Below are 15,561 nucleotides of genomic sequence, written 5' to 3' on the forward strand. Positions count from 1 at the left end.
ACTCTGTTACTAAATAGTCAGGACTCTAAGGCAGCCTCATCGATAAGAGGCTGATTCTGCCTATGCAGAGACATATATCTCTCGAGGCGTCTCAATCCGGAAACCTGCACTTTGGACAGCAAACTGTAGGATACTGCCCACAAGCGGACGACTTGAGGTAGGCTATATCACATGTATAATAGGCAGAAGCGGTGAAAAGAAAGGCTACGCCAGCCCGCACTAATGACATCAAATAACTATCTTGGTAGTAAGACCTGTTAGTGGGCAACAGTCGATAGCAAGCAGTGACAGTGGTGATGATGTAACATGATGATCATGATGATAGCTGTGATGTTATTAGTGCTCATAATGTTTGGTCGTATTCTGGTGGAATATACTTCTCAGTGTTGATTCTGTCCAAGTGAATGATGATTTCAATGTTCAGTCCTGGCATGTTAAAAATGCTCGCAGTGTTTGATCCTGTTTAGGGAAGGATGCTGTAGGTGTTCGATCCTTTTCAGTAAATGATGTGTTCAGTGTTTGATCCTATATGGCGTTCTCAATGTTTGATCCTGTTGAGGTGAAAGATGGTTCTCCACAAGGAGGACAGCATCCAGCTGAAGACAGCCCTGGGTACAAGCGAGATACAGCTGCTCATAGGGGACATCACCCAGCTGCAACAAGATGAGGCAGTGGACATTGTAATGGTCTCTGCATCTCAAGGTAATCCTGAATTTAGATATTTAAACCTGTGGCAGATTCACACCATGGGAACTGTCCCTTTGCCGCCATGACCGATGATTTATAATTTTGTATCAATTCCCAGGGGAGTATACAACCCAGACTTGCCCTGGTACGTTTGCTTTTCCAAAGCTTCTTACACAGTACACAGTCACTCCTGGGTTAATGGATGGAAATTTTTGATTAAAGCACTTGCCAAAGGCATTACTCTATGTAACCTGTTTCTAATGGAAGCAGGTGAGTGACTAAAGTGTAGTGTTTCATACCACTATTAGCAATATTTCAACACAGGTATGCTTGAAAATGGTTTAACACTTGTGGAATCAAGATAAAAGTAATGCCAGAAATGCTTGGAAATTGTTTTTTGGTGATTATTTGATAATGTATAAGCATTCATACCACCTTGACCTAATATAGCATATGAGTAATTATAATGTACCATTTACTAATCATAGTGATAGCTCGAAAAATTCGAAAAACTTAGAAATAATTTCATGGTAGAAACACTTCTAAGGAACAAACTATACTGTGACCCACCTGGCAGGCAGATGTAGTGCATGACAGTGACTTTCTCAAAATATTAAGTGTCTGTATCACTGTTAGTTGTGAACTCTAGTGGAAATACAACAGGTGCAACTCGACTGACTTTAACTCCGTCTTGCAGACATTATTTTTCCTTTCAGCCTTGTGCCACACTTCTTGGGTAATTCTCGCAGAAGAAGTAAACACAAGCTCTTTAACGTCTCTGAATTTGAATGTGGTATTATTGTGAGCAATAAAGTTCTTACAGTTACCGCAGATCAGCTTCATGGGATTGAGCTCACACTGCCATACTGGTGTATGCAGAACCATGTGGCCTTGTTTTGCAGCAAGTTCATTTGTGATGTACTGGATTGACTTTTTGTGCTGCCAGATTTTTTCCATGAGCTTGGACTTTGTTTCTGATTACCTGTAAGGCACATTACAGGAAGTGAGAAAATCCTGCAACTGAGCCTTGAGATTGCCCATGTAATGGGTGTGATGGTAATAGGGACATGTACTGTTGTTATCCAAGATGATAACGCTTGGTTCATCCAGCTGTAGTAAAAGCTGATGTTTGAACCAGTCCAAAAATACCTGCCCACCATATCAATAATACTTTCAACATAATGAATTTGTTTTACAATATATTTATACGTATGTGAACTGTTTCTTTAAACAGTGTGAAATAATTTGCAGTGTCTAGTTTAGGACAGCTGAGATGAAGTGGCTGCATTTACACCAGTTGGTCTGAAATTGTGATGGATAGTATATATATATCCAGTGGCATGTTATCAGTTCAGTGCTCATACACAAAGTGAAACTTCTTTGGTTGAACAAGATTATCAGTGTGTGATTTGAATTGACTTTTTAGCGTAATTATTTTGAATATAACTGGTACAAGAGTTCTATCTTTTTCAAATATATGTGTTAAAAATGCGAAACATTTTACAATCATTTATGTTATTTAGTTAGTTAGGCTATATGAATAATTATAGTCTGTATTTCAAGTGCATTTGTAGGTGTCCTTTAAAAACAACCATCGATTAAAAATAAATCAAGAAATCCATCTGAGCTTTAATATCCAGCTGGGTAGAGTCATACATGTATCACATGTGCATTTATCTTGTGTCAGATTCATTCTATTGATGCTGAAGCCGAACAGCATTTTCCAAGCATTTCATCCATTACTTTAGGAGATGTATTTTGTTTGACATACCTCACAGGGAACTATTCATCTGGTGAATTCTCGGTATCAAAACCTCAGACTCTTATTGGTGCTTTGAGTCGGAATCTAAAGATTAGTGTTCAAGGACTATCACAGGACAAGGAGCTTGACCTCCGGACTAACTTCCATTGCTGGGTGTCCAAACCACTGCCCCACAATGTTCCCTACAGGCGACTGGTGTGTTTTGAGAGGTACACATTTCTTGCTTATTTAGAAAATGAAATTAGACATTTCACAGAGGATTTAAGGTAGGGGTAGGGTGTTTAGTGACAAACGATATTGAGTAGATCAAAGCAATCATTGATTGCAACATGAATGTGTTTGTGTTATTAGGTAAGGCAATGTTTGGGTAGATCAGCCCAGCTAGAAAAATATATTCTTCAGTGAATGGAGGATTTATATTTAAGATATATATAGTAGTATAATATTAATTTTGTCAGAGGAAGAGTTTTCATAATTCAAGATGCTATCCATGTGATAGTTAGTAAAAAGTGTTTGTCATTTTTTAATTGTTCAACATTTACATTATTATTGTTGTAATCCTTCAAAGTAAAACAAATAAGCAAACAAATGTATGTAATTACGTTTCTTAGAAAAAGAATTTTGGTTTTAAAGTTAATAAAATCCTTGTTTTGGTTGACAAACACTGAGGAGCTCAAAATGATGAAATCCTTTTCCTTTTTGATACTATTTCCAGAGTGCATGGCTCTGGCAATGGAACAACGGCCCAGCAGATCAGCACCATGTTCCGTGCCATGACACCTATCTTTAACAATGAGGACACAACAGTCATCACCTCCCTCCTTGCCACAGGAAGCCAGGTCAGAGTTAATATCATGTGAGAACATTACTCTCAAGATTTTGGTTGATAGTGCATACTATAGTCATGAGATGTAGGATTGTGTAAGGGTAGATCAGAAAATATGTAAACTACTTGTAACTGTATTCTTGTTGTCCAGTGACTGGAAAGCTTCCATTTTATTTTGAAGGAATCTTTAGAAAAGTCATATCCAAAATTTCACATATGAGGGTAATGTGGTTAACGAGATATTAGTCATCACAACACACATTGGCTTATAATATTTCTAACAAAACTGCAGAAAATCTGTCATTGGTACTGCTTGGATAATGGTATGCCCTCAGAGTGTATCATAAACAAATTGTTCAGTATGGTACTGAATGACTTCCTTATGATTAGGTCATCTGAAAGGGGATGGGTAGTGTCTCCAAAAGAACCTCTTTCAGGCAACATGAAGGGGAGTCACTTTAACTAGCAGCTGCATTGTTATGAACTTAAATATGTGACTCTAGGGGACTTCTATCAATCTCAAACACACAAAATATTTCTTGCATATTTTGTTTCCTGCAGTTTATAATGCATTTATTGTTGATTTTGCATTTTTTGAGGGTGCAAATATAAAAGGTCAAGCCAAATTGGGATTGAGAGGCTGGAACATAGCAAAACTAAATTTCTTAAGCTTGACACATAATATTTTGAGAAATAAAACATAAAAATAACTGCATTTGTATCGTTTTCTTGGTGATTCTATAAACTTTTTGATCTCCCCTCATATACCCTTCATCACCTGAACTGGTTGCTCTCCGAGAAAGCAGTTTGATATAATGCTAGATATGATATTAGGTGGGTGGGGATGGGTTTAGTTTTCATTCACATAGTGTAATTTTGATGACACTAACCCTGTCCAAAATTAACATTAGATCCATATTGATATTTTGTTTATTTATTTCATCTGGTAAACCTTCAGGCCCCCCTAAGTAATTGAAGGAATTACAGCAAATTTAAAGGAATTGCATGTCAAATGTAAACAAACGCAGCCCACTCGCGAAACAATTGCAGCGATATCGGTAGTTTAGCGGTAATAACAGAAACACATCGGCCCTATCGGAAGCAATGTCGGTAATACTGGAAACACGATCGGCCATCTTCGGAGATTTTTCGGTCGCGAGCGGAAACTCACGCAGCAAAACATGGCGTCGTTGGAACAAGCACCCGTCTCGGTCAGATTTGTTTTTAGTTCCTACTATTACATTTTTATACTTATCCATCTTTGACCACCCGTGTTGAATGCGGTTAGGTATGACGTGTTGTCGGGGCAATAGCTTATGTTTTTAGGAAAAGATTGTCACTGCAGAAGAGTGTCACAAGTCATGCCCCTGGAGATTGTTTACATCTGAACATCGAAGTCGTGCCGATGATTACGAACATCATGAACGTGCGCCATGAAGAAGTTTATGAGCCATAATTTGTCTTGCTATGAAGTGCAATTGACAAATTTAAACACATTTTTTTAAAAAAATGATGTTATATCTGGCGCACGTTCGTAATCATCGGCACGACTTCGATGTTCAGATGTAAACAAACTGCAGGGGCATGACTTGTGACACTCTCCTAGAGTGACTATCTTTTCCTAAAAACATAAGCTATTGCCCCGACAACACCTCATACCTAAACGCATTCAACACGGGTGGTCAAAGATGGATAAGTATAAAATTGTAATAGTAGGAACTAAAAAGAAATCTCACTGAGACGGGTGCTTGTTCCAACGATGCCATGTTTTGTTGCGTGAGTTTCCGCTTGCGACCGAAAGATCTCCGAAGATGGCCGATCGTGTTTCCAGTATTACCGACATTGCTTTCCGATAGGGCCGATGTATTTCTGTTATTACCGCTAAATTACCGATATCGCTGCAATTGTTTTGCGAGTGGGCTGCGTTTGTTTACATTTGAGATGCAATTCCTTCAAATTTGCTGTAATTCCTTCAATTACTTAGGGGGGCCTGAACCTTCATGGGTGTCTTGCGATAGTGGCATACTTACAGTTTTGTTGGCAGAAAGTGAATGGTTAGATCATATCATTCTGCACAAGTATCAATTTGAGTGTGATGTAATGCAAAAAATGCCACAGCTAACTGACTCAGTGTATTTTAGGGCCAGTCACGAGTATCTGTATTGCGTGCAATGGTAGATGGAGCTTGTCACTGGATCAAGGCTGGTCTGCCTCTTCGCTGTCTGAAGATTGTTCTCTATGCTTCTAATCCATACAATCTCAGCAAGAAGGACACAGAAGCAGTGAAACTGTTCAAAGATCTTAAACAGGTCTGGGGGTCCTCTAACCTGAAACAGGTGAGTTAAGGTCAGGTTGTGTGATGCCCATGATGTACAATGTGTGAGTCCCATTTCTGGTGGCCCCTCCCTCAAATTTGATGGAATGTGGATTAAGCGGATTCATATCTGTCTTAAACAGAACTTCAGGTTTTTTTTTAACTTTTTATCTTCTCACCATCAGTTTTATTAGGTATCTCACTATCACTCTTACATGCAATTTCCCACCATCATATTGATCCAGTATCTTGCCCTCAGTTTTGTTCTATAATTCCCCAGTAATTCTTATGCAACATTTCTCCATCAGAAGCTGCCAGTTTACTTTTAGTTTCATCCAGTATGTGACAGTCACATTCATTTCATATTATTAATCCAGTATTTCACCTCCAGGTAAACAAATGTCTCTCCATCAGGTTCATTTATCTCACTATCAGTTCCATATTTGCAGCCAGAAGAACATCAAAGCATCGATGTGTTCATCTCTCACAGTAACCAGGACAACCATTGGGCTGACATGATTGCTGCCCAGCTGAAAAAGATCCGCCCTGGACTGAAGGTGTACAAGCAACAGCTCCAGTTCTCAGCTGATGAGGTGTGGCAGGAGAATGTCTTCCATGTGATGATGCAGTCATTCAGGTGAAGTTTCTTCACAATCTTAAAGTCACTTGAAGTTCTCCCTGTATCAGTGTGGCCCAATATACTGATGCATGTGTGTGTAATTTATCGTGAAGCAATGTTGTAATTTTTATTACACTATTTCTATAAAGATTCAATTGTTAAAGACATTTCATTTAGTAAATATTTAGTCTCAGAATTCTTTTGCGTGCAGGCATTTGGGTTAATATTTTTTTATTTTGGAAATTGTAGTGGCCCAGGGTGTAAGTATACTTTCTGTACATAATTATGAACTAGGGGCCCAGCTGACCGAGTGGGGCAGGTGTAATTGTTGTCACTGTTTGTACGGTTCATGACCGGGAAGGCTAAAATCGTAACGTGTCTTGATTCAATGAGCGTAGCCTTCATGGTACTTCCAATGCAATGTTATGGCTGAATGAACACAGCGCGCCCCACTCGGAGGCTCTGACAAATTACAAAGAAAACAGGATTAACGTGGATGCTCTTTAATTTTGGCACATATGAAAATGGCAAGTTATGAAAAATATATGTACTTATTTGTTTTAAATAAAAAATATCCGATTATGTGTACAAAGATGAGACGTAAATAAACATTACATTGATTCATATAAAAATGTAAATAAAGTTATTTACACATCCTCATTATCCATGGTATCACATTCACTGTCCTTGAGTTTAAGAAGTCCGGACAAGTCTGTGTAGGCGATGCTCCTGATGATGTTTACAATATTGTCCATCAGGGTTACCTGCAACATGTAGGGAAATATTTACAAAACTGATTTACAAATATATTAATTTACATCATACAGGGTAATAACTCAAGTAATGGATTTAAACGGATGACTTGTATGTCATTGTCTGATTTAAAGAAAATAAAGATTATTTTTTTTAGGTTATTTAACACAGAATCCTGGATAAATTCCTGCAGTTGTTAAGCAGTGGCCCAGGTTGCCCAGTGTTGATAGTGTACTTATAGAACAGGGTCAGATGAATTGTTCTGTTGTTTATTTATTCCGTTGTTTCTGTTCCAGAATCATCACCATCCTGACTCCTGCATATGTGGAGAGTCAGGAGTGTTTGGAACAGTTCAATATAGCTCTGTGTGTGGATCGTCTGTCTGCACACCACCAGATCTATCCAATGTATGTGGAGACTGTTGCTTGTTTGCCTGCCTACATGCAGCTTGTGCAGTATGTTGAGTGCAGGTTAGTTGAAAATTGATATATGATGCTTGATGTCACCAGTGAAAAATTGATTAAGTCTTTATTTTTTCATTGATACACTTAGTAACCCATCCAAATCAGAATGAGACTTCTGGTAATCACATGAAAATTTGATTTAAGTTACAGTGTGATCATCCATCTGTTAGCATCAAACATCTCAAAGAACATTTAATAATTTCTGCAGTTTCTGGTGTTCTCAGACGTGGTATTGCTGGAATATTGCTAGAAACAGTTTAAACCCACTTTCTCTTACTCTGAGAATTTACTACTTCAGGGAGCATGCTGGAGAAGAGGTACCTCAGACACTGATCAAGAGAGCTTGTGTGAAAATCCTGAATTCTTTGCCGGAGGCTTGTGTGGCTGAGTTGGAAGGCTGCTCTGTACAAGCACAGTCTATCAGAAACATGTATGATGTGTTTATATCATACTCTCATAGTTACCCTGCCCCTGCTGACAATCTGCTGCAATGTCTACAAAAACTTGACTCCACACTCACTGTCTTCCTTGACACAAGTGTACTTGAGACTGGTAAGACCTTCTTGGAGTCCTCACACAAATGTGTTTCATTTGAAAGACAATGTTTTATCAACTTTTCCAATTTCAAATGTGATATTTGTGCATAATTTACATCACAAACCGGTATGATGGACACCTAGCAGCTTATGCTGGTAGTGAGGGAAAATACCTGGATTGATTGGTAGGGTTCTGTGACTTGACTTGGTGATTATGTAGAATTCCGAAGGTCTTGAAATCATTTGGTTTTGTTTAGTTCGTCAGGTCCTAGCTGTATCATTTGCTGGTGGGCATCATGTTGCTGTGAACCTCATGAAGACCTGAATTAGTATGGTCTTCATCAACCCATGCTTGTCGTAAGAGATGACTGGTTGATGCATTTCATCATGTCTGAAGTGCCAGGTATGTGGACTGATGCTGATGTTGTGGTCCAGACTTCATTATGTGCAGATGAACATCATGCAGCTGAAAAATTGCAGAGTACAGCATAAAGAACAAACAGAGAAAGATAATTTAACATTTCAGGTAGTTCCTGGCAACAGAGCCTGTATGATGCCATGGACAGATCACACTGTGTTGTGGCGCTGCTGTCCCCGGACTACGTCAGATCTGATGTGTGTCAGGAGGAATACAACATTGCTCTGGCTAGAGTACTGGCAGGGGTAAGACAAGTGCACTGACATAATTGTTCATATCAGTAACTGGTAAAGCCTGTGAGGATTCAGCTTTCTGTCAGTCTACTAGCTTTTCAGTAAGGTCAAATTTTTGTCTGTTTAAGTTAGAGAACTGAACCAATCATCATCTGAAATGTCTTTTAAAATTGCTGTCTTTGTTTTTGTTTGGTATAGAGTTATGGCCCTTGTTCCATGCTTTTCACATAAGTACATACATTTCTCCTGAAAAGGGACAGAAGTTAATTGATTTGTAGTTAGCATTCTTATTAAAGAGATATTTATCAAGGCCAAGTTAAAAATTTCGCCCATATGTTTTCTTCCAGGGTAATATCCTTTAATACATGTATATTGAGTTTGCTCATAAACACTTACTGCCCTTGATCAGTGATATTTTACTGTGTGAAAAGTGCCAGCGATAGGGTCAGGTTTTATGAGAAACTACGGAAAGTATATGAATTAAACTTAGTGAGCTTTCTAAGAGATACATTTCAAGACCGAGTTAAAAGCCTGACTCTCCTAATGAACCACAAAGCAGAGGGATAATGATTATGTTGAGTTATGCTTTGTTTTTCATGTCCCTATGTATCATATTTTTCATCCAGCTTAAACATATGACTGATAATAGAAGCTGTTTACTGTGTATCATGTTACAACCAAGGATTCATTTTTGTTATTTGTATCATCTGTTTGCTCATCCTTCCAGGAAGATGTCTCCCTGATACCAGTATGTGTAGAACCCATGGAGACTGTGCCCCACGCCTTCAGTCATGTGGCTATACTTGATGGGTGTGTAGCCAATGAGAAAGATTCAGTCAGCATGCTGAGCAGGATCTCAGAAGATATCATCAAGTTTGTCAGGCATGGAAAGAAAGGACCAAACATTGGAAAAGTACCAATTAAATTCTAATTAATTCATTCTGAAATAAACTAAGTCATCAATTTCACACATATTTACAGATTTTGTTCATGTACAACTTCAGATGGTTTCAGATGGACAACAATGTGTGATAGCAGTAATAATACAGTAATTAGATTTATCTTTCCAGAAACACTGAGGATTGTATGGATCTAGTGTAGGCGAAAGATAGTGCTTGGATGTTTAAACTTGTTAGTAGTATCTCCATGATGGTCTGCCTAAATGGTATTACATGTCTTCATTTCAGCCAACTCTCTCTGTTACCCCAAGGGAAGCCCAAGAACATTGTCGGAAACAGGAATTTGATGAAATGTACAAATTAGAGGGCAAAGATATAGTATATAAAGTCTCAAACCAACAATCAGTTTACAGTCAGCAACTTTTGAGCAGATGGGGTCAGCGTGTTGTGTTCAGTTTCTCTCATGATTCTCTCCGTCTTGCTATTATTCTGTCAGAGTTGATAAAGCAAGCATCACCAGGCACAAACTGCTTCTTCATAAGTGAGAATAATAAAGATAGACTTCATTTGTTGGATCAAGCCCAACTTGTAGTCATCATAGTGTCAGACGGGTATGTCCAGTCAGCACAGCTCCTTGAGGAACTTCACCTAAGTCTGTGTCGACAGCGGAGAGAAAAACCCACGAGGATGATGTATCTGATTGAAGGGTCACACTTTAGTGCCCAACCCCACTATCTCCATCTCCTGGACTACAAAGTCAGCATCAATGACAAACTGTGGAGTGCTCTAACCCCTCCAAGGAAGAAATCCTTCAAGGATGCTGCTCCTGTCAATGAATGTTTCACCACAACAAGAGGTGGAATGGGAGGAGAATACAGATGTTCTTTGGCAGAACGACTGGCACTCAGCAAGGCAGCGCTAGAAATACTTGACATTGTCAATAATAGGTGAGTTTGGCATTATTAATTGGCTTTGTACTTTGTTCAGTATTTTCTAAATGAAAGAATAGATTTCAAATAAGGCATTTTCAACCAACATTTAACCTACTGTTACTAAGCTGAAATACATTTAGGATTTATATCTCTGTACAAGTAACTGTTCTAGCATATTTAGGATTGTGTTGAATTTTGGACAAATCTGAAGCGACTGCTTTTGTTACATGTTTCCAGTGATGACAACTTTACAATATATCCATAATACTATTAGTTATATGGTATTTTGAAAGGATGTACGGGACTGTAAAACCCTGGGAAATTCCTTATTTCCCGAGGCGCAAGCGAAATAAATACAGATTTTACAAGGGTAATACAGTCTTGAACATTCTTCTTAAACACTGTGATGAATTCATTACCCTCAAGATCCTTTAATTTAGCTTATCTTTAAACAACAACATTCAACATTTGGCAAAATGTTTCACCATGCTGTTTCCTGAACACAAAGGGAGGTAACTCGGGGGCTTAGATTATAACAAAAATGATCAAATTTGAGGTTTTGTGTGACGACAAGTGAAACATTATAGTTTTTGGATACATTTATTGCCACATACAAATAAGAAATTGTGGCAACAATTTTATTACTCTGTTTATACTCATCATTACATAAGTCAACTCTAAAAGTTTGAAGTGATCAGCCGTAATGAAGGCACATTCCATCTGAGATCAAGGTCATGTGTACAACTTGTGTAGTATGTCATGTGACAAATTAATTGAGGTGTACAGTTCGTACACCCTGGCAAGTCCGACCACAAGGTTTTGTATGCTTTGGTCATTAACCCATCAGAATTTGACAGATTTATCTTAAGGGTAATAAAGATCTTGTATCACATTGATAAATGGTACGTAAACTTGTATGCAAGAGCACAAAAGACATTGTGTTTGTACAAATATTCACATGTCTCTCATCCTCCAGGTCAGAGTCAAAAAGCTGCATGAACATCATCAACATAGCCAGCTTCATCACAGAGGTCAGGGACGGTGAAGTACCATTCTCACAGGTGTGCCAGCCAGGACTACTATCATTTAGACAGAATTTATTTCAGAATTTACTAACTGTACATCATGAAGACTTTAAAATGAGGATAGTCAGATAGTCCTTGTTAATGCCCTGTCTTTCCACATATGCAAAGGTGTTGTGCACACTTTGGTGTGGTGTTTAGCACAATGTAAGAATTCATATTATAATGGAAATAGAAGCTGACAAGGAACCTGCTATGGCAAATAGCTACAAGTGTTTTCAAATGACATGTGGTTTCATGTGCCTATTGAGAAGCCATTCGGCAGGTACACAACCAAATTGACCTAAAACAATATGTGGGAAGAAAGCATTTGATGATGGAACACATTGGTTTTGCACTTTTACATGTTAGGAGAAGTAATAAAGCCTGCTGTTCAGTTGCAGAAAGAAGCCATGGTCATCTGAATATAAGTATTTGAAGATACATTTAGTTTTGTAGTGTTAGATATTGCTATTTTATCTTCGGTCAGTCAGTGTGTGTGTGAAAAATTCCCACATTTCTTGTTTCAGTGTTCAAAGCGACTACAGATGGATGACCTTGACCTTTGAAGTTACAACATAACACAAGGGAGTTAACTACAGATGAAGAATAAAATGAAGATGAAAGCAAGTCACTGATATGTCAAGAACTACAACAATTTGCTGAAAAGTATCTCTACTGAAGAACATACCCGCAACAATACTCACAAAACATGTTTGAAAATATTACATTTAAACCTTAGTTCCTATTTGTTCATTTGTTCCGATCAGTGAAAGGAAGTTTTTATGATATCCTGTATATTTCACTGGAACTGTTTGGTGCTGAATTTTATATATTTGTATCCTATTTCTGATATTTTTAGCCGGTTAGCTAATCTTTCAAAAGATAGGGAACTTTGACAGGGAGTTGTTCTTGTTACAATCAGAATATTATTACCAAATACAACGACATATGAATATGATATTGGGTGTGTGTGGGATCCCGAAAAGCTGGAGTAGTGGGGGTAGCTTAGTGGATAAAGCATTTACTCATTATGCCAAAGACCCAGATTCAATTTGCCACATGGGTATAATGTGTGAAGCCCATATCAGGTGTCCCCTGCCATGATATTGCTGAAATACTGCTAAACGCAGTGTAAAACTAAGCTCACCCTCCCAACAAGGTGATTCACCTTGAGTACCGGTATGTGTTTGTTGCTGACTAACCACAGACATCACAGTATGTATAGGAGGTTAGCACAAACTCTTACTGTAGTGAGTAAATAGAAAAGATCATGTTCCAGTACTTGTTTGAAAGGATTAAGTGACAAAGTAGGATAAAGACCAACTGTCATGCCAAAGACTTGAAACTAAAAACTGATCTATGTAGTGGCTCAGAGCCTGTTCGACTTGTTCACTGGACCAGCAATTGAGTTGGCAAATTTTGTGAGGATGAAATGTGCATGAGGAACAGATAACTGGTGCCAAATGTTTGTGTGAATTCCAGGCCCATGATATGGGTGCTTCATAGTGATGACCTTTAGGTCAGATTATGACCGACAATTCCTGATCGTGATATCATGATAAGATAGTCATGCTCTGGTTGAACTGTATTCCATCTGTGCCAAAACTTAGTTTAATTTTAGAGAGCATAAATGTTTGTAGGTCATATGTATGTTTCATCCATCTTCACCTTGATATTCCACAGGTATGAAAGGAAAGATTTGTGGAGGGTCATGCTATATATGGGTGGGAAGCAGTTGGTTGGATGATGTCACAAGAGATCGTTTTGTGCATTATAGATGTATGGACAACTGTGATTATGTGAATAGACAATATGTCGATTCAAGGTTAAGAAGGCACAATGTATGTCTGTGTCAGAAGCACACCTCTGCAGTCATGACTGTCTGTAACATTTGTCTTACAAGTTGTTTCCAATTTTATCTAATTTGCTTTTGCTGGTTAGATTGCTTGGAAACAACTAGTAACATTATAGTATCTTACAGACATTTGTCTAGTATTCTCGAAGCAGGGTATATGGTAGCATTATATCCTGCCTATATATATTGTAAGCAGGTTGATTGTGTTCATGAATGGACATATTTTATACAAATATATGTATGTTGTTAGAGCCGTGATATGATTGAACTTGTTTCCTTATTGAATTTTCTTTAAATTTTTCAGTAGAAATTGTATTTCAACATGGTACCCCACAATATGCCTGCTTTGATGATTAATTGAAATCACAATTCATATTTAATGAGTTTTACTTAAATTGATGCATGTGTTTATTGTTTCGCAACTACTTTGCTATAAACAATCCTTCAATCATGTAACTCCTCAACATCACTTGTACTCAACCTGTCTGAAAGCCATCTCAAATATTGCTGGTAACTTCCAGGCAGCGGACACATTCTTACTTCATCGTAATACTTCAGGAAAACAAGCTTACCAACTAAACCCCAGAGAAGTGTACGGATTTTATTTATATATGCTGTGAACCCAGCTGCCTCAAGGTTTGAAGTAGGTTTTGATTGTTTTATTGTTGATTTCAAGCTAATGAGAAAGAGAAATCAAATCGAAACTTAGCTTTGGTTGCAGCTGGTCCTGTGGTGTGTATGATGGAATGGAGACACTTGAAAATTGAGGATGATTCTAAATAGATTTTGTTAAGTTCATGTAGTATATCTTTTTCTTGTAATCTAAAACATACAGTACAACTGTCAGCATTTTCTGTACAGGTTGAAGTCAATACAATGAAAAGACACTGAACCCATGTTTCATGAAGGAAAAAGATTTTATTACAATGATCTTGGAAAGTGAGATAAATACAATGTCATTTATTTGTAGAACTCGTGCTCTGTCTCGTCCTTCTTGATGTTATTCTTGTAGCCCTTCTCGAAGTCCTTGGCCAAAACAACGTAACGGTTCTCCCGCACTGCCTGCATACCAGCCTGGAGTGGAAGAAACAAAATCACCATCACCTAAAAAATGTGTCTGGAGCTAGCTTGATGTCTCTCATAGACCTTAGCATAGACTTAACCTCAATTAGCTGCACAGGACTGATTCTCATCTGACGATCCACATAATTGAAATACATCATTACATTTCAAGCCATTTGTGAATTTAACAAATTATTACAAACTGTTTTTAAAAAATATGTGTCTTCAAAGTGAAAATAGATCAAATTCAACAGTAAGGATGCTATGTTTGATAATGAATGTTTGCACATTAAATGCTCTTCTGGTCTACAGTCACCTTAATAAAAGATGAATTTCTTTACTTTCAGGACACTTTCAAATTTTAGACAAGAAGAATAAAATAACAAATAAACAATGCTGACTCTGGGATACATTATTACATGAATGTTACATCACACTTTAATGATGCTATACATAAATAATGACGACCTGTGGTTGATAACATGTTCACTGGTGTTCATTACGCAGACACATCAGTTACACGCTGTGATCTCTTTCATGGAAAACTGTTTGCTTTTATTATTGCTATCATAACCAGGGGTACAGCTTAATCTCTGGGAACAATTAGATAGCTGCAGTCTATCATGTATTGTGTTAGTAGTTGTCACATACCTCCTGGCATATTGCATTGATATCTGCGCCACTGATCTTGTCAGGGCGAGCAACATAGTCTTCTAGGTCGACCTCCTCACTCAGGTTCATTTTGCTTGTAATTGTGGAGAATACAAGACGTTTCTGTCGCCTGTCGGGCAGTGGGAACTCAATCTTCCTGTCCAGACGTCCAGGACGAAGGAGCGCAGGGTCAAGAGTATCCGCCCTATTTGTTGCCATGATAACCTGCAACACATTTGCAAGAAACTAAGTTTAAAACAAATTCCTAGTTCAAAATGTACATTGAAAGTTCAGTCAACAACTGAATTCTAAATAAATTTATGCCTGTTTCTGTAGAGTGAAAGATCACTGTATCTACATATATGCCAATAATACAGCAAGTATGCTAGGTTAAAATACCATGTCTGCAGCAATCTGCCCTATGGAAATGGAATCATTTGGGTGAGAATGGAGTTTAACATCTTATTTGCAGTTCTTTGGGTGAAT

The 15,561-nt window shown here is 38.0% G+C and overlaps 2 protein-coding genes across 4 annotated transcripts in view; one reads left to right on the forward strand and one right to left on the reverse strand.

The window, feature by feature from the left end:
• LOC137293471 (uncharacterized) lies at positions 1-14,826 on the forward strand. 3 transcript variants are annotated; one of them, XM_067824027.1, is made up of 13 exons: positions 1-157; positions 560-702; positions 2,466-2,658; positions 3,165-3,288; positions 5,417-5,611; positions 6,039-6,226; positions 7,258-7,431; positions 7,724-7,977; positions 8,488-8,624; positions 9,340-9,525; positions 9,800-10,458; positions 11,420-11,504; positions 12,035-14,826. In XM_067824027.1, exons 2-13 carry the CDS (start codon positions 567-569, stop codon positions 12,071-12,073), a joined length of 2,370 nt encoding a protein of 789 aa, XP_067680128.1. In that variant the 5' UTR covers positions 1-157; positions 560-566; the 3' UTR covers positions 12,074-14,826. The 3 variants fall into 3 exon arrangements, with proteins under 3 accessions (XP_067680128.1, XP_067680129.1, XP_067680130.1); XM_067824028.1 differs by lacking the exons at positions 1-157; positions 9,340-9,525 and having other exon boundaries at positions 486-702; positions 12,035-12,137; XM_067824029.1 differs by lacking the exons at positions 1-157; positions 2,466-2,658 and having other exon boundaries at positions 640-702; positions 12,035-12,138.
• Positions 14,261-15,561, reverse strand: part of LOC137293480 (26S proteasome regulatory subunit 6B) — an 8,093-nt gene continuing 6,792 nt past the window's right edge. Inside the window, exons 8-9 of the mRNA XM_067824045.1 lie at positions 15,076-15,300; positions 14,261-14,436 (exon numbers count right to left, since the gene is read on the reverse strand). Of these exons, the coding sequence (XP_067680146.1) occupies positions 14,323-14,436; positions 15,076-15,300 (339 nt within the window). The 3' untranslated portion in view covers positions 14,261-14,322. The remainder of the gene's footprint in view (positions 14,437-15,075; positions 15,301-15,561) is intronic.

This window comes from Haliotis asinina, chromosome 8 (genome assembly GCF_037392515.1).
Source record: "Haliotis asinina isolate JCU_RB_2024 chromosome 8, JCU_Hal_asi_v2, whole genome shotgun sequence".
NCBI lineage: Eukaryota > Metazoa > Mollusca > Gastropoda > Lepetellida > Haliotidae > Haliotis > Haliotis asinina.

What these genes read in the sequence shown, in the direction of transcription:
- LOC137293471 (XM_067824027.1), top strand. Translation starts at nt 567, where the DNA reads ATGGTTCTCCACAAGGAGGACAGCATCCAGCTGAAGACAGCCCTGGGT. An exon ending in AATGGTCTCTGCATCTCAAG is followed by an intron (nt 703 to 2,465) that starts GTAATCCTGAAT and finishes CATACCTCACAG; the next exon opens with GGAACTATTCATCTGGTGAA. An exon ending in AAGGACCAAACATTGGAAAA is followed by an intron (nt 9,526 to 9,799) that starts GTACCAATTAAA and finishes TCTTCATTTCAG; the next exon opens with CCAACTCTCTCTGTTACCCC.